General features: G+C 39.4%; 1 protein-coding gene across 2 annotated transcripts in view; it reads right to left on the bottom strand.

Annotated features, from left to right (window-relative positions):
* CNTNAP5 (contactin associated protein family member 5) overlaps positions 1-23,356 on the bottom strand; it is a 1,047,625-nt gene that overhangs the window by 811,118 nt on the left and 213,151 nt on the right. For both annotated transcript variants that reach the window (XM_055572939.1, XM_055572940.1), the window contains exon 2: positions 6,503-6,607. In XM_055572939.1, coding sequence (XP_055428914.1) covers positions 6,503-6,607 — 105 coding nt within the window. The remainder of the gene's footprint in view (positions 1-6,502; positions 6,608-23,356) is intronic.

Genomic DNA, 23,356 nt, shown 5'->3' with positions numbered 1-23,356 from the left:
AAGACATATGTTCCTGTTTGTCTTCTAATCACATAGTGTGATGTAAAAATTTCCCCTCTCTCTCAAGTGGGTCTAACTCACAGCCCAGCAGCTTCATGCTGTATCACCAGCTCCCATGTTTCCTGCTGACAGTAAGGGTTTCTCACAGACCAATCAACTTTAAGCCCAGATCAAAAGATTTCTTGCCACAAAACAAATCACACTGGACAAAATCAGATCCCTCCTAAGCCACAAGTATATAGATTGACCTGGCAGCCTCCATTAATAGTGATCTGACCCCCAGTTTAATGCCTTTTGTCATTTCTTTCAAAAATAATTAGATCTTTTTTTTGCTTGTTCTTTCTTTGTGTGTGGGTGAAATGTGAGGAGTGTATGAAAGTGAGAGCAAACATTCCATTTGGCCAATTTCTTCCTTAGATGAGATACCAGCGCGAAGACTACTAGAGTGGTTTTTAACCATCTCTTCTCCCTCCTGGTCCAATGAGTTGCCCAGACCTCAGCAGCCACAGCAGTATCTAAGGTCAAAGACTGCTTCCATGGGTGTGTTTCCTAACAGAAAGGTGAGTTTGTCACCAACAGAACTCAGACTTCTTTATTCACAGTCTGAGGGTACCCGTCTGCACACCTTTCCTATACTTTTCAGCTTTTGAGTTGATCTCTGCTTCAGATGTGCCAGCTTTAGCAGATGTGGCTCCTTTCTTCCTGGTGTAGGTCAGAGATGTGCATGCTTGAGTTCTGAGCACACTGGAGGTGAAGTGGTCCTTCACTGCCTATGTTCAGTGCATGCCAAAGATGTATATGATTCCCAGGGGATGTGGCAGTTTTAAACGGTGTCTGAGGACTTGCAAGGGGCTTATCTTTGCGAAAGAGTTCAGCAGTGAGGACCCAGGAGGTTGCCACTGGGCACACTCATTTCAGTGATGGAGTCTTAGCTCTATAGAAGTGAAGGATTTTACAATGTGGATTCATCTGCTGCAGAAAACTAGCAAGTTACTTGACAAATGCATAGAAGGCTGAATGAGATAGTGTAGAAGGAAGTTGTGAAATCTTGGGATAAGTGAGTCAATGAATGAGTGAATGAAGTATATTAAAAGAAAATATAAATCTTGGAAATCAAAAAAGAGTTACAATTTGCCCTTTCAACATTATCCTGGGGCAATTTTTTACAAGTCTGCTCAAGGATTGCTTAATTCTCAAGGAGAAAGTACCTGTCATTTGGTTTTGCTATTCACTAACTTATTAGACCTTAGATATTATGAAAAGTGAAGTCGCTCAGTCTTGCCCAACTCTTTGAGGCCCCATGGACTGGAGCCCACCAGGCTCCTCCATCCATGGAATTTTCCAGACAAGAGTACTGGAGTGGGTTGTGATTTCCTTCTCCAGGGGATCTTCCTGACCCAGGGATTGAACCCAGGTCTCCCACATTGCAGGCATATGCTTTACCATCTGAGCCACCAGGGAAGCCCTAAATGTTATGAAGTTGCATGTTAACTCATAAATGTTTGTCCAATAGAGAAGTATAACCCTATAATTTTTATTATCCTGTAAGACATCAACTAGTTTTGTATCCATCTAGAGTTTTTATTCTAGTATTCTTTTTTTCCCTTGCTGTACCATACCATTTTTATCTATGAAATCAAGATAATAACAATAATAATACCTACATGGATAGTAATTGTGAGAATTAAGTTTATATGCCTTAATGATTTAGAACTGTGATGGCTCATGGTGAGTGCTAAGTATATTGTTGTGATTTTTAGCTGTGTGCTGGTAGACAACAGCTGCTCACAGAAGGATTAGGAACTAGGCACAGGATCCATCCATACACAGAGGGTCCAAACCTGATAAGGACAACACTAGCAGCTCAGTCTTGTTCGATTCTTCGTGACTCTGGACGGTAGCCCAGCAGGCTTCTCTGTCCATGGAATTTTCCAGGCAAGAGTACTAGAGTGGGTTGCCATTTTCTACTCCAGGGCATCTTCCTGACCCAGGGATCGAGCTAGTGTCTCTTGTGCTAAATAATTGCTTAATTATTTAGCACCTGGCTGCAAATTTGTTGTTGAAAACACTAAATGGAGAATTCAAATTGAAATCAAGATGTTCTTTGAAATGTCCTTGTTTTGATACATCTGACATTATCCTAGATTTCAAACCAGGTGGCACAGTTTGCTCTTTTGGGTATATTTGATGTCTTTTGTTTTCTAAAATAAAAAAAAAGTTTTAAAGGAAGACATGTAGAAAAAAGTGTTCATTAGACAGGGTTCTACTTCTAGGCCAGATGGCACAAAAGTCTGTGTTTAGGAGGCAAATTATTACTTTATGGTAATATTTTTCAATGTAAGTTAAAAATTACAATTTTCTCAACTTTATTTTAGAAAATAAATAACTTCTTTTTTTATTATAATCATACTATAATGCTTGTATTCTATGTATGTATTATACATATGTATGTATATGTACACATAATACTATATATACCCAGATATGCATACATGATATGCGTTATATATTTATTTTATTACATATGGCTTGTGTATAATACACACATATATATATGTACACACTAGTTTTATATATGTATAAAACTAACCATGCATGTATCTACCTTTCTGTCTATATATATGACTCTATGTATTATATCCAATCAAATGTGTTAAATCTCCTTATATATGCTACAATATACATATATGTGTGTATAAAATCCACACAATACATCAATTATATTGTGTATATAAATATATAGGACTTCGCAGGTGGCACAGTCCTGATAAGAATATGTCTGCCAATGCAGAAGTCACAAGAGATGCTAGCTTGATCCCTGGGAGGAAGATCCCCTGGAATAGGAAATGGCAACCCACTACAGTATTCTTGCCTGGAAAATTCTATGGACAGAGGAACCTGGTGGGCTACAGTCCATGGAGTCGCAAATAATTGGACACGACTGAGCACATGCATATACACACATAGATATATAAATATGTATATGACAGAATAATAAAAGTAGTATTATCACTAACCACAAATGTTAGCTATTCATTATATGATAATTTGTGTTATCCATGTATACTCTTTTTGAGTAGGGTTTGTGTCTATTTTTATCAGCTATGTGCCAGAGTTTTAGCAGAACCTGGCACATAGTAGGTATTCAATAAATATTAATAGGAAGACATGTTATTCACAAATTCATTCAGTGTAGCAACCTTCAACTCTTGTTGCATTTTAGAATCACCTGGAAAGCTTGTATTTATTTTATTTATCAATATTTGTTCTTGGGTCCCATCCCAGACCATTCAGAATATCTGGAAGGTGGGACTCAGCATTGCTACTTATGAAGCTCTATTGGTTGCTCAGCTGGTAAAGAATCTACCTGCAATGCAGGAGACCCTGGTTTGATTCCTGGGTCAGGCCGATCCCTGGATAAGGAATAGGCTACTTACTCTAGTATTCTTGGGCTTCCCTGGTGACTCAGATGGTAAAGAATATGCCTACAAATCAGGAGACCTGGGTTCGATCCCTGGGTTGGGAAGATCCCCTGGAGGAGGGCATGGCAACCCACTCCAGTATTCTTGCCTGGAGAATCCCCATGGACAGAGAAGCCTGGTGGGCTATAGTCCATAGGGTTGTGAAGAATTGGACAATTGCTCAATTGTGATTGAGCAACTAAGCACATAGGTTATTCAGATGTCCAGCCATGAACGAGAACTAGTAAGTTACTATCTCCTTGAGTCTGTGTTTAATTTCTGCTAAGGGTTACAGTTAGCCTGGTGAATGAAAGGAAGCTGTCAGCCCTGGGAGCAGTGCTGGATGGTGGATTCTAGACCACTGTATCCTGACTCTCTGACTGTATCTCCTGCATAGTGTTCCTGATTCAGACTCTACCTGGGAGAAGAAGAAAAAGTCAATTCCCTCTCTGCCTACGTGTGTGCTAGCCTTGGGCTCAGGCACCCAGATTCCCCTGTAAGTAGGATAATGATAATATAATGAAGCAGAGACATGTGTGTTCTCTCAATATCTGTTCATAAGGGTGGGTGAGTTGGGGGAGCTGACCTATTACCAGACTCACAGCTTCCCCAGAAACTCCCAAGAAGCTACCGAGGCCATCATGTCCTTCTGCCACTGCACAGTTGGGTGGGACTAAGATCAAATCTGGCCCAGGATGCCCTATGGGAGAGCCTGTATTAAAATCTGCCAGATATCCCCAGGTGGTCCAGTGGATAAGAATCTACCCTCCAGTGCAGGGGACTCGGGTTCGATCCCTAGTTTGGGAAGATTCCACATGCCTTGGAGCAACTAAAGCCGTGTGCCACAACTACTGAACCTGTGTGTCCTAGAGCCCATGCTCTGCCACAAGAGAAGCCACTGCAATGAGAAGCCTGCGAACTGCAACTAGAGAAAGCCCACACACAGCAGTGAAGGTCCAGTGCAAAGATAAATAAATAAATAAAACTTGCCAACCTGTGTTTCTTACTGAAATGATAAGTGAACCTCCCAGTCCCAGTCTCTCACTACCCTGCAGTGAAAAGGAACTTTTGAATATGTGAGTCTGTTCTCTGTGTGCACATGAGGCTTTAAGGCAGGTATTACTGGTTCACATTACAGATAAAAGAAACTGGGTTGAGAGCAGGTAAGCGACCTGCAGTTGCTAACCGAACCTGTAAGCAAATACCATCTTCAGCATTTGAACTCTGGCAGATTAGTTCCCAAACTCCTTTTTTTCTTTCTAATACATCCCTCTTTAACCTGTGTTAATAAATCAATTTGCTAGTGTTGTGGTTAGGAGCAAAACTGTGGATTCAGCTGACTTAAATTGTAGTACATACATTTTCCCTTCTTAATCTCATCATTTTAGGCACCTTATGCAACTTCTCTGAACCTCAGAAAGCCTACCTGAAGGTAAAAGGTAATAATGCTTACCTTACAGTATCTTTGTGGAGACTAAATACTGTAATATAGGTGAAATGTTTTATAAAATCTTTGGCACAGAGACTTCATGAAAAGGCATTGTGAGCACAAAATTGTTATCAATATTTTCTTCCTGAGTCTTTGATTGGCTATTCTTTTCCCTTTAGATTAACATTCTTAAACTCCTTTCTCAACAAACATAGAATTCACTAAGTTTTAAATTATTGATTCCATTATCCCCAGAATATCCAGTGATGTGTAGTATGAAACAACTGATAATATATAAATAAAAATGACAAATCAAACTCACTATGAATGGAGATTCAAAACTAGAAATTAGGGACTTCCCTGGTGGTCTCTTTGCCAACTGGGCAGCCCCTAACAACAGTGGGGCTAATTAACTAGTGGACCACTAATTAACTAGTGGTCCAGTGGTTAAGAATTCACCTGTCAATTCCGGGGACACAGGTTCAGTTCCTATTTGGGGAACTAAGAGCCTACAGGCCACAGGACAACTGAGCCCAAAAACTGCAACTATTGAGCTCACATGTTCTAGAGGCTTTGTTCCTCTACTAGAGAAGCCCACACGCTGCAGTGAGAGAAAACCTGCGTGCTGCAACGAAGACCCAGCACAGTCGGAAAAATAAAATAAAATAAAATAAAAAAAAGTTCGCCTCTTTAAAAACTCAGAAATTGATGTGCTAGCAAATTAAATCATTCTTTGCTTTATAAAAACAATATCAATATCATGACAATGAATTAGGACTTAACTCCCAAATATAAAGATGGATCAACATTGGAAAACTTACTAATGTGATTAACCTCATATATAAGTGGGAAAATATAGTCAAGATCAATTAACGTGAACTCTACTAGACCAGTGTACCTCTTAGAAAAAGACTTTAGTGAGTTCACTAGATGTGTAAATAAATAAATATCATGAGATATTTAAAGCTTTTGGAAATTAAAAAATTCAACTACAGAACTATATATATATATATATTATAAATATGATTTAACTATATCTCTCTAGATATCCATCACCATATTTGTTAAAGGAATTTCATATAACATTAGTTAAAGGTGTCTGCTCTTCCTTTGCTCATATATTGTAAGAATACACAATCAACTTTTAACCATAGCTGTCTCTAGAGAGTTGCATTACATATTTTTGAATTTAAAAGCTTTCACTTAATACTGTTTTATATTTTTAAAACTATAAACAGTTATTTTATTGTAAAAATTAAAACTACTGAAGAAAAAATCTTGATAGATTTCATTCTTTCTATGATAAAATGCTATAATAATAATATATTTGATAGTTATTTATGTTGATGCATGAAATATAAAAATAAGGCAAATTAAAATTTTTTTTCACAAAGGCGTCTTATGATAATCAAAGAAAAATAAGGTGGATTTAGGGAAACACTAACCAGTATACTTTGAATATGCATGATGTGCTGGGAAGCATGGTTTTATTCCATTTTAATCTCTCTCTACCCATTCTTCTCTTGAACACTGCTCTTGGACATGATTCCAGAACATTGAGAGGTCTGTGTGCTTATTCAGCACTTGCCTTTAGAGTTTGCCACCTACTCACCAACTCTTCGGTTGAGCTGAGCTGGGCTGTGAGTACCAGTGAGGTCTGAGGAACTGGAAAAAGCCATTGGAGAGAGCAAGGATGCTAATGGGTCATCACAGTTGTCTAGAACAAAAGAGGAGAGAGAGAAAAAAATTCATTAGCAAGAAGTATTTCATTAAGAGAGGACTCAAGGAATTAACCACCACTACTTATGAGCTACCTGCTCTGAACAAAGCTGGTACTCATTGTTTCCTTGTGGTGTTTCATCTCCTCCTCACAAAAACCTTGAAAAGACTAAGGTTAAATCTCTCACAGTTGGGGAAACTCAAGTTCAGACATTTCGTAGTTTGTCCAAGGTCGGAAATCTAGAAAATAGTGTAGCCAAAATTTTTGCCCAGATTTGTCTAACTGAAAATCCAATTATCGCTTCATTTCTTTAATCAGCCACTTGAGCAAAGTCTCAAGTTATGGCTAGTGAGCTTTTTTTATAAAGGGGAGAATATTTAAAATGGGGAACACTGTTTACTCTCACATCTTCAGTTTCTAAAGACTCTTGTAATAGTTTTATTTAGAGGGACACAATAATTTAGAATGCCTCACTCCCAGTTGCATGAAAGTCTTTGGAAAATGAGTTACTAATTTTAATAATTCATATCTATTCTATGAAATAATAGAGAATAGCCCTCAATCTTTTACAATCTTGAATCTGACATTTCCTTCAATAGCTACCCTTCCAGTCTTCCCTAAATGTGGTAGATAGTCTTTCTAAGTCTTCTTTGATCCTGTTCAGATGGGGCCCATGGACAGAGATGTGGTCTTGACAATGTAGATATTCTCCTCTGATCGCCCTGACTATTCAATCCCATGTACAGGACTCTGCTCTTTACCAGCATATTGGCCATCTAAAGAGTTAGTTTTTAGGTGCTTCCCAGATGGTGCTAGTGGTAAAGAACCTGCCTGCCAATGCAGGAGATGTAAGAGACAGGGTTTGAGTCCTGGGTCAGAAAGATCCCCTGGAGGAGGAAATGGTAACCCACACCAGTATTCTTGCCTGGAGGTTCTGCATGGACAGAGGAGCCTGGTGGGCTACAGTCCATAGCGTGGCAAAGAGTTGAACATGACTGAAGTGACTTAGCACACAAAGAGTTTGCAATCATTCATTTATTTGCATTCACCAACAGGTAACATACTCTTTGTGGGATCTTAGCAAATAATCTGCCATATAAAAGGCTTTCAATAAAGGTTTATGCAAAGAATGAAATAAATGAGTAAAGGAAGGAATGAATAAAGGAAGGAATCAATCAGTCAATCCACAGAACAGTACCAACACTCTTACCACTTTTTTGTACAATTGATCTTAGAGAATACTGCAAAATGAGTCCATGAAATCTAGATATACCTCAGTCAAAACAAGTTTGAAACGTTATTCAGTTTGAAGGTCAACTTTGTGGTATCAAAGGCTCTCAGGAAGAGGTGAGATGACATTTTTAAAAGGAAATGTACATATGATTATGAGGATGCTTGTTTACCCAGCAAATTCTTAGAGAGCAGTATTTCATCTAATTGCACAAAAATTAATGAGAAACATAAGGATTGAATTTTTATTTGTTCAATGTGCTAAAAAAAATTAACTGGCAAATTATATTTTAAGTTTTTCCCAAACACAAATGTATGAAAAATATTTTGAGGTATTTGACAGACACAAAATACAGCCAGAATCTAAATGAAGAGTAATAACACTAAAATCAGAGCTAAGAGCATCTCTGCAGTTATGGTCATTCTGCAAACAGAAAGCAGAACTCAGGGGCCATATTATTGCAGGCTAAGATGCAGGTGAGGGGGATGCATGCACCCTTCCAACACACTTGTCGGGAAGCATGAATCTGCTACTGTATTTAATGTTAAAAACAATTTGAACATAATGGAAATATTCCATTTGCTTATGCTGGATTTATCATCAGGAAACCAATGAATGCCAAAGCTTGAGCCCAACTGAACCTGAGCCCCAGAGGAATATACCATACACATGCACACACACACATACACGAAACTCCACAAAGCATTTCTCTTTGCAGCTATGCTATGAACCTTACCCACAACAGTGGCTACAGTTACCCTCTAATTTCAGATAACATCCCTCCACTCCATTTGGACATGACTGAGTGGCTAATACACACATAACCCTTCCAAATAACTCACAACCCTTCTAACACCCACTTCTGAAGCAAACTGAAAGGTGATAAGGTGGAAGGTGAAGTCGCTCAGTCGTGTCTGACTCTTTGCAACCCCACGGACTGTAGCCTACCAGTCTCTTCCGTCCATGGGGTTTTCCAGGTGAGAGTACTGGAGAGGGTTGCCATTTCATTCTCCAGAGGATCCTCCCGACACAGGGATCGTACCCAGGTCTCCCGCATTGTAGGCAGCCGCTTTACCATCTGAGCCACCAGAGAAGTCTGAAGCAAACTGAAGAACTTTCCAAAGCCAAGAGCCATATTTATTAGGGCTTCCCTGGTGGCTCAGACAGTAAAGAATCTGCCTGCAATGCAGGAGATCTGGGTGCGATCCTTGGGTTGAGAATGTCCCCTGGAAAAGAGAATGGCTACACACTCTAGTATTCTTGCCTGGAGAATACGATGGATGGGGAGCCTGGAGAGTCTAGTCCATGAGACTCTGATGCTGGGAAGGATAGAGGGCATAAGGAAAAGGGGGTGACAGATCTGAGATGGTTGGATAGTGTCATTGACTCAATGGATACGAGTTTGAGCAAACTTTGGAAAATAGTGAAAGACAGGGAAGCTTGGTGTGCTGCATTCCATGTGGTCACAAACAGTCAGACATGACTTGGCAACTGAACAACAACTTTTTATTCTAGTATTTATGCATTTCTTAAACATATAACATGTGTAAAACACTGTTACCATTTTTTTCAACATTTTTAAATTGATGGATAGTGGATTTACAATGTTGTGTTAATTCCTGGTATACAGCAAAGTGATTCAGTTGTATGTATACATATATGTTATTTTTTATATTATTTTTCATTATAGTTTATTATACAGTAGGATCTTGCTGGTACTGCTAACATTTTTATTAGATCTTTTATGGGTTTTTTTTCATGTGTCACTGATGACATTTTTGAGTATTGTGCTTCCTAATCCCACTTTTTCCCTAAGTGAATTGATCTAATCTAAACTGAAGTGATCTAATCATTTCAATGTAATTCAGCCCAATAAATATTTATAGGGTCCCACATTATGCTTGACCTTAAATAGGCATTGGAGATACATTTGAGTAAAACTGAATCTCAGACTTCAAGAAGTTCAGAGACTGTTTAGAAATATGAGGACATAATCAAATTCAATAAATGGATGAGACAGTTGAGGAGAATTTCATCATTACACCCAAGTCAGTTTCACGGGTACTTAATGGCTCAGACATCCAGGTGAATAGTCTTTCTCATCTCCTCCACCCCTGTGCAGTGAGTGCCCTTTTCCACCAGGTCTTGGGAGAAGCGTTCATGCCCACTGGCCTCCTGACACCAGCGACTATTTCTCCATGGCCCAGTTCCTTTTCTGAAATGTACCTTCCTTGTATCTCCATTTGTGAGGGTCAATGTTTCCATTTTGGGTATTGGTAAACCCGTTGGAAACAATCTGTGTTAATAGAAAGGTCCAGAGGAGATTCATCAGAACATCTTTTCTCATGGACCCAGGACACTGCAGTGGCTTTTAGAAAAGGAGACTGAGCTATCGCTCTCCTATCTCTGAAAGTGATAAGAATCAGAAAGTTTCCAATGAGAAAGGAAGAAAGACCTTCCCTCTCAGGCCAATAAGTACTTTCCTTTTTCTTCTTTATATCAAATGAACAGACTTGACAACTCACCTAAACTGAGAATAGACCAAGACTCAAAGTGGTAATCAAATTACCCTTTGTCGTTAGGAATTAAGAATTTGTTTATATAAGCATTCTCAATCCAGCAATGTGCATTATTTTTAGACCTGTCCTAAACAGGGGAAGGGTTTCCTCTGTGGCTCAGATGGTAAAGAATCTGCCTGCAATGCACAAGACCCAGGTTCAATTCCTGGGTCAGGAAGATGCCCTGGAGAAGGGAATGGCAACCCACTCTAGTATTCTTGCTTGGAGAATTCCATTAACAGAGGAGACTGATGATGGACTACAGTCCATGGGGTCTCAAAGAGTCAGACACAACTGAATGACTAGCACACACACAAGCACAAAGAGGAAAAACAATACAGCATAAATGAGGACAGCACAGTTGACACTTAAATAACATGGGTTTGAATAGTATGGGTCCACTTGTATCAGAATTATTTTAGAGAGGAGTATACTTTTTTATTTTTTATTTTTTTGAGTTTTAAAATTTAATATATATTTTCTAAAAAAATAATTATTTTTTATTGGAGTGTATCTGACTCACAATGTTGTTCTAATTTCAGGCTTACACCAAAGTGAGTCAGTTATACATACACATGTACCATTTTCCAAATTATTTTCCCATTTAGATTATTAGAGGTTTTTTTTTTTTTCCAATAAATATGAAGTATGGTGCTAAAAGTCCATGGTTGGTTGAAAACACAGATGCAGAATCTGATTTTCCCAATGTATTTGGGGTATTCAGCCCTCAGCCTATATTCTTCAAGAGTGAACTGTAATTAATTTTTTAAAAATTCTGCCTTTGGGACCACTTGGTACCATGGACAGCGTCAGGATGACTAAGGTTGCAGGCTTCCCATTCTAGACGGGTTTATTCTCTTGCCTTGGTGACTCCAGAAAACATATTCCAATTCAATGAGCCCACAAAATTGACTTATCTCTGCCACATCTAGCCACAGAATCACTTTACAGATGGAATGAGAAGATATGGACAAAGTTCCCTTTAAAAGATAAAGCACAGAATGAGCCCAGGAAACAGTATATTAATTGTGTGTAATATCTGCTTGCAATCCAGAGCAACCATTTTCAACAATTTTATTCTTGAGAATCTCGTGTCTATGTTAGAAAACCTGCACAAGAATTGATGTCACCAAAAGCTCTTTGCACTAAAGGTTTATGGTCAACCTGATGAGAAGAAGGAAAGAAGTGGAAGGGAGAGAAGGGTTGAAAACAGCATTGCACCAGGCAGTCCTTCCCTTCTGCAGATTGGCAGCCTTTCTGAGACTAGGCCGATCGCAGTAAACACATGGCAGGGAAGGAAAGACACAAAGCACCATCTGTTTCACCATCCCTTCAGGCTTTAAATAAGCAGGCCCATGTTGTTGAATTTTAGGCACCACTCATGTCTCAGCCTTCTGACAGTGTATTTGCATGCTAAATCCATCAGTCGGTACTTCCGAAAGTGTGGTGGATGTTTATCTGTATTTACAGGAAGAGAGAGGAAAGGGTGAAGAAATCTGAGGAGGGAGAGAGATGTTTGAAATGTAGGAAAAACATAAGGCGGGACTAGAAGTCAGGTTTCCTGTGGAACATGGAAACTGAGAGACACCATGACTAGTTTTCTAGAAATGAACCATGCTTCACAGATCCATTGGCATAGTAGAATATTTTCAAAATATTCCCTGAAAAAGACCATTCAAAGATGTGCTGCAAAAATCAGGGGGAATTAAAACCCTAGTTAAAATGCAAACTTCTATTCACATTTTTGGAGCCTCTCTGTTGGTTCAGCCGTAAAAAATCTGCTCGTCAATGCATGAGACATGGGTTCAACCCCTGAGTCAGGAAGATCCCTTGGAGAAGGAAATGACAACCCACTCCAGGATTCTTGCCTGGGAAAACCAATGGACAGAGGAGCCTGAAGGGTATCAGTCCATGGAGTCACAAAAGAGTCGGACACAGTTTAGCGACAGAACACCAACAATTCACATTTCTATTCTCCATTTTTCTTCAACAGATAATTTTATGGTTGTCTTGTTTTCTTTTACACCATAAAGGCCACCTCAAAATGCATCTCAAGCCAGGCAGATAAAAATCCATAAGTATAAATGTGACCATTCGTATTATAACATCCAGCTCTTCCAATCAATGGATGTTGGATGCTCCTAGTCCTATTTGCAAATGATGTAGCCCTACATTCACAGACTGAGATGGTGTTTAAACCAGAAGGAACCTCTGAAAGTAAGGAATTCAATCCCTTCAATTACAAACGAAGACCTCGGGGTGTAGGAGATGACAGGCCTGCTTAGGACTGGTCAGTTAATTAACGGACTGGCCCGGGTAGAAATTCAAGTTTGCTCAACCCCAGATGGTGACCACTAGGTCAGAATTATGCCACCTGTGCATAAGTCTGGTAACCATTAGTTATATCATTCTTCATAGGATTTGTTTTAACAAATGATTTATTTTCTGCTAAAGGAAGGGTATAGTTTCATTTCCTGGATAACAGAAAAACTTTGAAAAATAGTGCATAATTCTCATAAGAATTTGCATTCTTTCTCATTTATTCTTGCCTTCTTTACTTCTTTGACACTCCACCAAAAGAGGGGAGGAAAGCCCGCAAAGGGAGAATAAGTGAAAGAAATGTATCTGTTTCCTTATTAATGTTTGTAGGCATATTCATGGGAAGCATTTTCTTTGGAATAAGTGGGGATAGTTTTCCCCTCAATATACATGTATGTGTAAATATTAAAGGTCTTCTTTGACATTAATTAAAAGGTAAAGACACAGAAGAGAATTCTGAATAAATATGATATTTACACAGCTTCTGAGAAATTATCATTGACTCTTTAAGCTGGTTCTACTTTAAGTAACGTTTTTGTTTGCCAATGTATATTTTTATTCATTATTATTAAAATACCAATAGAGTTACAGATGGTAACTGAAGTTAAATTGTGAGCATCGCCTTGATTACCAGAGTAAATTGTCTGTATATGGGGATTTGGAGCTTAAGGGATTCACTGTATTTATAGGTGAGATAAAATTCCTCTTAGCATTATGCACTTAATGGCCCACTTTGTTTAAAAGACATAAAGCAGGCATTTTGTGTAGTGCCTACAATGAGGCTTAGAAGTGTCAATTCATGCTTTTAGCTTCATTTGTTTTCTTACCTTGTTACCTATAATTTCACTTAGCAAACAACACAAATAAATACTATAATATTACTCTTGACTCTGACCCTATCCCCGTTTTCCACAGTGAAATCCTAAAAGATAAATTACTCTAAAATGCGCAGACCAAGAAACATGGCTCTCTGAAATGAATCATTAAAGGAAGGTCAAACCTTCTCTGTCCTGACATCCATCTCCACCATAATGCAGTGCTACTTGCCTTTTGATTATCTGCTGAATACACATGGTTGTGCTCTTTGCCATGGGAGGACAGAATTAAGTCAAGGACATAGACCCTAAGTTCAAGAAGCCAAGCATGTACTTTGGGTTAAAAGACAATCCATTAATTTGTATAAAGTGCCTAATGTGTATGATGAGTTACATGCCGGAGACCTTTTGCTTGGGATCCAGGAATCCTGGGTCCTCTTTTCTCTTCACTGTGAATTGCTTTCATTTTTATCTTTATTGTTTCAGATTCCTCCACTGCAAACGGCAGAGGTAACTGTTCATTTGTTCAATCAACAGACTTTAACAGGGCACATTCTAGGTGTCAGAGTTTCTGTCAGGCTTTCAAGATAGCAAAAGCAATTTTAACCAATTCCTCTACCATAGTAGAAATGGATACACTCCTCACTGCTTCACAGTCGTGACTGGTAATGGATAGGGGTGTAGACAGGGCATCACAAAGGAGACTGGTCCTGTCCAGGGATTAACAAGATGGCTCTGGAATATTTTCTTGGCTTTAAAAATCATTCTATTCAAGATTTTAGGAAAGACTTGGTTTAGAGGTACTGATCTTCACTTATAAGTTGCTTGCTAGGAATTTATCATAATCAAACCCAGTAAGACAATAACAATACTTTGGCCACCTGATGCAAAGAGCCAACTCATTAGAAAAAAACCCTGATGCTGGGAAAAACTGAAGGCAGGTGGAGAAGCAGACAACAGAGGATAAGATGACTGGATGGCCTCACTGCCTCAAGGGACGTGGGTTTTGAGCAAACTCCGGGAGATGGTGAAGGACAGGGAAGCCTGGCATGCTGCAGTCCATGGGGTCACAAAAAGTCAGACACAACTGAGCGACTGAACAACAACAAGACAAGAACAAGGCAGCATAGGTAGCCATAATTCTGTCCGGCATCTGGGGCAGCCCCCCTTTCTAGGTGTCCAGCAGTCACTGTGGTACAGCCAGGGGTAGACATCACTCATTCTGGATGGCTCAGCAACCTACAAGTTTCTCTGTTCTTTTCACACTCCATTCAGTGTCCAAACTGAACATGACTGAAGTCTGTGTGACTCTGTACACATTGTCTGTCTGAACATTTGCTTCCCATCCCTAAAATGATGGCAGAAATGCATCAAAGACTGTCAAGGGCCAGTCTCCCAGTTGATTGTCTTGTGTGAGTTTAGCTCTTTCCTCCTTGGTTTTTTTAAGAACACCTGTACACAAGTATCCCATAATTAGCCCAAACAAAATGGCTCCAAAATATACTTGCCCAGCAATAAGTTCATCTCTAGCATTTTTCTAGCAGAAATAGGGTCCAATTGTAGAGAACAAACTTATGGTTACCAAACAGGAAAGACAGAGTGGGATGAATTGATAAATTGGGACTGACAGAAACATAAAAATATTTAAAATGGGCTTCCCTTGTGGCTCAGCTAGTAAAGAATTCACCTGCAAAGCAGGAGACCTGGGTTTGATCCCTGAGTTGGGAAGATCCCCTGGAGAAGGGAAAGGCTACTCACTCAGTATTCTGGCCTGAACAATTCCATGGACTGTATATGTCTTGATGATAGAGAAAGAGAAGAGTGAAAAAGCTGGCTTAAAACACAAAATTCAAAGAACTAAGATCATGGCATCCAGTCCCATCATTTCATGGCAAATAGATGAAGAAACAATGGAAACAGTGACAGACTGTATTTTTGGGGGCTCCAAAATTACTGGAGATGGTGACTGCAGCCATGAAATTAAAAGACACTTGCTCCTTGGAAGAAAAGTTATGACCAACCTAGACAGCACATTAAAAACCAGAGACATTACTTTGGCAACAAAGGTCCATCTAGTCAAGGCTATGGTTTTTCCAGTAATCATGTATGGATGAGAGAGTTCGACTATAAAGAAAGCTGAGTGCTGAAGAATTAACACTTTTGAACTATGACTTGAAGAAGACTCTTGAGAGTCCCTTGAATTGCAAGGAGATCCAGGAGTCCATCCTAAAGGAGATCAGTCCTGGGTATTCACTGGAATGGCTGATGTTGAAGCTGAAACTCCAATACTTTGGCCACCTGATGTGAAGAGCTGACTCATTTGAAAAGACCCTGATGCTGGGAAAGTTTGAAGGCAGGAGTAGAAGGGGATGACAGAGGATGAGATGGTTGGATGGCATCACCGACTCAATGGACATTAGTGTGAGTAAACTCCAGGAGTTGCTGATGGACAGGGAAAGCTGGCATGCTGCAGACCATGGGATAGCAGAGATTCAGACATGACTGAGCGACTGAACTGAACTGATGTACAAAATATTTTAAATAGATAACTAATGAGAACTTACTGTATATCATTCAGTTCAGTCGCTCAGTCGTGTCCGACTCTTTGCGACCCCATGAATCACAGGCCTCCCTGTCCATCACCAACTCCCGGAGTTCACCCAGACTCACGTCCATCAAGTCAGTGATGCCATCCAGCCATCTCACCCTCTGTTGTCCTCTTCTCCTCCTGCCCCCAATCCCTCCCAGCATCAGAGTCTTTTCCAATGAGTCAACTCTTCGCATGAGGTGGCCAAAGTACTGGAGTTTGAGCTTGAGCATCATTCCTTCCAAAGAAATCCCAGGGCTGATCTCCTTCAGAATGGACTGGTTGGATCTCCTTGCAGTCCAAGGGACTCTCAAGAGTCTTCTCCAACACCACAGTTCAAAAGCATCAATTCTTTGGTGCTCAGCCTTCTTCACAGTCCAACTCTCACATTCATACATGACCACAGGAAAAACAATAGCCTTGACTAGACGAACCTTTGTTGGCAAAGTAATGTCTCTGCTTTTGAATATGCTATCTAGGTTGGTCATAACTTTCCTTCCAAGGAGTAAGCATCTTTTAATTTCATGGCTGCAATCACCATCTGCAGTGATTTTGGAGCTCCCAAAAATAAAGTCTGACACTGTTTCCACTGTTTCCCCATCTCTTTCCCATGAAGTGATGGGACTGGATGCCATGATCTTCGTTTTCTGAATGTTGAGCTTTAAGCCAACTTTTTCACTCTCCACTTTCTCCTTCATCAAGAGGCTTTTTAGTTCCTCTCCACTTTCTGCCATAAGGGTGGTGTCATCTGCATATCTGAGGTTATTGATATTTCTCCTGGCAATCTTGATTCCAGCTTGTGTTTCTTCCAGTCCAGCGTTTCTCATGATGTACTCTGCATATAAGTTAAATAAGCAGGGTGACAATATACAGCCTTGATGTACTCCTTTTCCTATTTGGAACCAGTCTGTTGTTCCATATCCAGTTCTAACTGTTGCTTCCTGACCTGCATACAAATTTCTCAAGAGAAACCTGCATACAAATTTCCTGAAAGATGATGCTGTGAAAGTGCTGCACTCAATATGCCAGCAAATTTGGAGAATGCAGCAGTGGCCACAGGACTGGAAAAGGTCAGTTATCATTCCAATCCCAAATAAAGGCAATGCCAAAGAATGCTCAAACTACCGCACAATTGCATTCATCTCACACACTAGTAAAGTAATGCTCAAAATTCTCCAAGCCAAGCTTCAGCAATATGTGAACCGTGAACTTCCTGATGTTCAAGCAGAGGAACCAGAGATCAAATTGCCAACATCCGCTGGATCATGGAAAAAGCAAGAGAGTTCCAGAAAAACATGTATTTCTGTTTTATTGACTATGCCAAAGCCATTGACTGTGTAGATCACAATAAACTGTTGAAAATTCTGAAAGAGATGGGAATACCAGACCACTGTATATCATAGGGAAGTCTATTTGATGCTCTCTGGTGACCTAAATGGAGGGAAATCTAAAAAAGAGGATATATGTACACACATGGCTAATTTACTTTGCTGTACAATAGAAACTAACACAACAGTGTAAAGCAACTACACTCCAATAAAAGTCAATAAAAAACACAGATCAAATAGAAAAATATATACATACTTTCCCAAATATTTTTTCTCTCTGATTACTTCCTTTTCCCTACTGCCACTGATTTTTTTTTTTTTTTTTTTTTCAGGTTAGGAATAGCATGTTCACAATTGATTGCTTTGCTTTATTTTTTTTATTATTACTTTTCTATTCTTAACTTTAGGAGAAGGTGATGGCACCCCACTCCAGTACTTTTGCCTGGAAAATCCCATGGATGGAGGAGCCTGGTAGGCTGCAGTCCATGGGGTCGCTAAGAGTCGGACACGACTGAGCGACTTCGCTTTCACTTTTCACTTGCATGCATTGGAGAAGGAAATGACCACCCACTCCAGTGTTCTTGCCTGGAGAATCCCAGGGACGGGGGAGCCTGGTGGCTGCCGTCTATGGGGTCATACAGAGTCGGACACAACTGAAGTGACTTAGCATAGCATAGCATAGCATTCTTAACTTTAATTTATCAATGACTTAATCGAATTAAAAATGTTTCCTAAGCTCCTTAGATAGAAGCTATATGATATACTGCTGCTGCTGCTGCTAAGTCACTTCAGTTGTGTCCGACTCTGCGCGACCCCATAGATGGCAGCTCACCAGGCTCCCCGGCCCCTGGGATTCTCCAGGCAAGAACACTGGAGTGGGTTGCCATTTCCTTCTCCAATGCATGAGAGTGAAAAGTGAAAGTAAAGTCGCTCAGTCGTGTCCGACTCTTAGCGACCCCAGGGACTGCAGCCTTCGAAGCTCCTCCATCCATGGGATTTTCCAGGCAAGAGTACTGGAGTGGGGTGCCATTGCTTTCTCCATATGATATACTACTCATATGTAAACTATAAAGTGTCATGCTGAGCAAGGATTTTTTTAAATTATAGTACTTAACATCAGGGACGATGTAAATTTCCAATAAATTTTTGTTTAGAGAAAAGGTGAAAGTTATAAGTCCTATTTTTTGTTGCCATTGCTTAGAAAGATCTCTTAGATATATATTCACTTTACTTTTTTTCTCCCTTTCCCACTACTTGATCCTAACCCATGCTTTTAAGTATCATGTTATGGTTTTATGTCTGTTGAATTTACACTGGGCTCTACTCTCATTGGTGGCTCAGATGGTAAAGCATCTGCCTACAATGTGGGAGACTCAGGTTCAATCCCTGGGTCGGGAAGATCTCCTGGAGAAGAAAATGGCAACCCACTCCAGTATTCTTGCCTGGAAAATTCCATGGACGGATGAGCCTTGTAGGCTACAGTCCATGGGTCGCAAAGAGTTGGACATGACTGAGCTACTTCACTTCATTCATTTCATTTCTACTCTCATTGTATCATTCTTTCTAATATACTGTTTTCAACATATTTTCTTCACCAAGATGTATTAGGCAGGCCAGCCTTCAATTTTTCAGAAGTAGCATCATGAAATGAAAGAACAAAGAGGGAATCATTAACACAAAACAGGTCCAAACTGAGCCTAAGGTAGGTGCCACTGATGCAATTGGTGTGTGTGGGGAGGAGGGGGTGGAGGAGGGAGGAGGGAGAGTGCTCACAGATGATCAAAGAGTCAGAGAGTAACATCCAAGGAGCAGGGGTCAGGCATACGGAGCTTGTTTTTACCTTAAGCTTTGGTCAGGGGACCATATCCTCCAAAAGAATCACTTAAGATTGTCAAATCTAAATATGCTAAATCTACTAAATCTTTAGATTATGAATAGTCCTTCTTAATTGAATTATCTAGAAGGTGTAAAATCTTTGTTGGGTAGAAAAGGTAAAATTCATAATGAAAAGCCTTAGAGATTTCTGAAATATGAGAAGCTGAGATTGGTGGCTAGATTATTTGAGAAAGTTTTAAAAGAGAAGATAAAATAAAAGGAAATCTTTGAGGAAATAAAATTTTATCTATTTAGAAACTTCTTAAATTCAACTTTGTGTCTATATACTCCTGTACTGCTCTTCCCATCACCACCCATCGATATTCCATGCAATAAACAGACAAACAAAAAGACACACACACAACACAGACACCATTATAAAGTAGTGCCAACTCAGTTTCAGAATTTTGGGGATTTTTAAGCAAAGCTAGATACATGAACCAATGGGATGTATATAATGATAAGATTGGCAAAATGGGAAAAAAATAAGATTAAAACTTTTAAAAATTACAAGAAAATATATTCTTACTTAGCACATTGTTCAAATGATTATGCATAGGATTTTAAAATGAAGGAAAGACAACAAGTTGAGAATTTCATAAAGACAGTGCTTCCATCAATTCAGTGCTAATCAGAGTTGAAAATCTCTTTCCTTGGCTTAGTCTTTCTCAGTGGATATCTGTTCTTTTTTGAATATGATGGAGCTAAACTTCCAATAGCTAATCAGGATCCTGCATTGAGTGGTTCAAAATTACACTGAAAATCTTGGTTATTCAAGAAACCACAATCTTCACATGCAGCTTGATCAACCCATATACATTCCTCTTCATCTCTAATGGGTCTGGGCATAGTGTCCCTAAAGGAAACACTACAAGCTCTGTGTGTCACCAATCCTATTCATTAGAATTTAGGAAAAATGCCTGATTGAAAAGATAGGCTTGAGTTGGGGAATGGCCAGCTGGCTGATATCACAACCACATGAGGGTCAATGCCAATCATTTATGAGTGGATGGGCTAAACATGCACCAATAATATGAACAAATATTGATTCTTACTGGTCTTTGTAGATGAGAAAATAATGCCAGCTCAGGGACAGCAACAGTGGTACTTCAACATCATAACCGAGCTGTGTGTGTGTGTTCTGGACTAGTTGGAGACTGCAGTATATTTGGAAATAGGCAGACATTGGATTCCAGCCCAGTCTGAATTCAGATTCTAACTCTGCAGCTTGCTAATTATATACCCTTTGGGAACTTATTTAATCTCAGTCTTCTGTATGTATAACGGGGATCATAACTATATCCAGGCTTGTTATGAGAACAAAAAGAGACAATTCATGTTAAATATTTAACCCATGGCACATAACTGGATACACATTAGTTCCCTCTATTTTATATCCTTTATTCTTCCTTAGATTCAAGCTCATCATCTCCAGTCATTGCTTAATAAAAGATCTTTCTTATACCCTCTATTATATGTTTTTGACTTTGTCCATCCAGCTGGTTTTAACACTGTGTTTTATCAGCTTTTCAGGGTACCTAGTATGATTCTGTACCAGGAGCTATCCTGTTTATGCATTACTAGACTCCAAGATTAAACACAGTGCACTTTTTAAGTTTTATGCATTTTTTTAATTGGCTGCATTTAATAGTTCTTAAGCACAATGTGCCAGGCATTATGCTATCTGGTCCATAGACTGATGAGTCTATGGTGAACAGGAAGCACACCTCTTATATAACATTATGAGGGATGAGGCTATAGAAAATACTTGCATTTCTTTCTAGTACTTATATTTTATTTATTAAAAAACTTGTGATACATTAAGTAGGGCCCTCTGTGTTTTTGTGTTTGGATTTTAAGCTTAAAAAGCTGAGAAGCACTGCTTTGGGTGAGACAGTCACATCAATTTGTATTTTAGGAAGTTGGTGTACACATGTGCATATCTGGGGTGAGGATAGGGTAGGAGAATGAAGGTAAAACCCTGCTGACATGAAGACCAAATCAAACCCTATAATAAAGAAGAAAGTAAAATGCCCTGAAGTGAAAAACTGGAATTTGAGATAAGGAGAAGGTATGACAATTTGGTTACCTGGGAATCATCAATGCCTGTTGATTTGAAAGGCAGGTAAAAACGAAGGATCATGTTAAGATTTCTGGTTTTAATGAATCTGTCTCTATTGTTATCCTAGAGACTTGGGAAGTTGAGAAATCAATTTCTAAAATTAACTCATTTAAATCAAACGAAAGAGAGATGAAGAATGAATCACAGATCAAAATGATTTCCAAATGATACATAAGACTTCTCACCTTTCTTTTAGATAAATATAATGAGTAGCATCAGGGGAGTACTATATATATATATATATATCGGATGGCAAGTCATAAGATGTTATAAAGGGATGCATTTTTAAAATATTCTTTTCCACTGTGTTTATCACAGGATATTAAAAATAGTTCCCTGTGTTATACAGTTGGACCTTGTTTTTTATCCACTCCCTATATAATAGTTTGCATCTGCTAATCTCAAATTCCCAATCCACCCCACCCCCACTCCACTCCCTCTTGACAGCTGCAGATCTGTGCTCTAGGTCTGCGAATATGTTTCTGTTTCATAAATAAGTTCATTTATGTCATATTTTAGATTCCACATATAAGAGATGTCATATATTTGTGTTTATCTAGTTAATTTCCCTTAGTATAATCTCTGGATTCATCCATGTTGCTGCACATAGCATTATTTCCTTCTTTTTATGGCTGAAAAATACTCTATAGTTTATATGTAGCACATCATCTCTATTCATTCGTCCCTTTAGGTTGCTTCCATGTCTAGGCTATTGTAAATAGTGTTTCTGTGAACATTTCTGCTTTATTGACAATGCCAAAGCCTTTGACTGTGTGGATCACAAGAAACTGTCGAAAATTCTGAAAGAGATGGGAATACCAGACCACCTGACCTGCCTCTTGAGAAATCTGTATGCAGATCAAGAAGCAAAGTTAGAACTGGACATGGACAACAGACTGGTTGCAAATAGGAAAAGGAGTGTGTCAAGGGTGTATATTGTCACCCAGCTTATTTAACTTATATGCAGAGTACATCCTGAGAAACACTAGGCTGGATGAAGCACAAGCTGGAATCAAGACTGCTGTGAGAAATATCAATATCCTCAGATATGCAGATGACAGCACCCTTATGGCAGAAAGTGTAGAAGAACTAAAAAGTCTCTTGATGAAAGTGAAAAGAGGAGAGTGAACATTCAGAAAACTAAGATCATGGCATCTGGTTCCATCACTTCATGGCAAATAGATGGGGAAACAGTGACAGACTTTATTTTGGAGGGCTCTGAAATCCCTGGAGATGGTGACTGCAGCCATGAAATTAAAAGATGCTTGCTCCTTGGAAGAAAATTTATGACCAACCTAGACAGCATATTAAAAAGCAGAGACATTACTTTGCCAGCAAAGGTCCATTTAACCAAAGCTATGGTTTTTCAATAGTCATGTATGGATGTGAGAGTTCGACTATAAAGAAAGCTGAGTGCTGAAGAATTGATGCTTTTGAACTGTGATCTTGGAGAAGACTCTTGAGAGTCCCTTGGACTGCAAAGAGATCCAACCAGTCCTGGGTGTTCATTGGAAGGGCTAATGTTGAAGCTGAAACTCCAGTACTTTGGTCACCTGATGCAAAGAGCTGACTCATTTGAAAAGAACCTGATATTGGGAAAGATTGAAGGTGGGCAGAGGAGGTGATGACAGAGAATGAAATGGTTGGATGGCATCATCAACTCGATAGACATGATTTTGAGTGAACTCCGGGAATTGGTGATGGACAGGGAGGGCTTGCATGGTGCAGTCCATGGTGTCACAGAGTTGGACATAACTGAGCAACTGAACTGAACTGAACTGATGCTGGGAAAGATTGAAGGCAGGAGGAAAAGGGGACGACAGAGGATGAGATGATGGTTGGATGGCATCACTGACTCGATGGACATGAGTTTGAGTAAACTCCGGGAGTTGGTGATGGACAGGGAAGCCT

The sequence above is a fragment of the Bubalus kerabau genome, chromosome 3 (genome assembly GCF_029407905.1).
Source record: "Bubalus kerabau isolate K-KA32 ecotype Philippines breed swamp buffalo chromosome 3, PCC_UOA_SB_1v2, whole genome shotgun sequence".
Lineage (NCBI taxonomy): Eukaryota > Metazoa > Chordata > Mammalia > Artiodactyla > Bovidae > Bubalus > Bubalus kerabau.
Note: the sequence above shows the minus strand (reverse complement) of the source record. Positions and strands in the feature narration are given on the sequence as shown.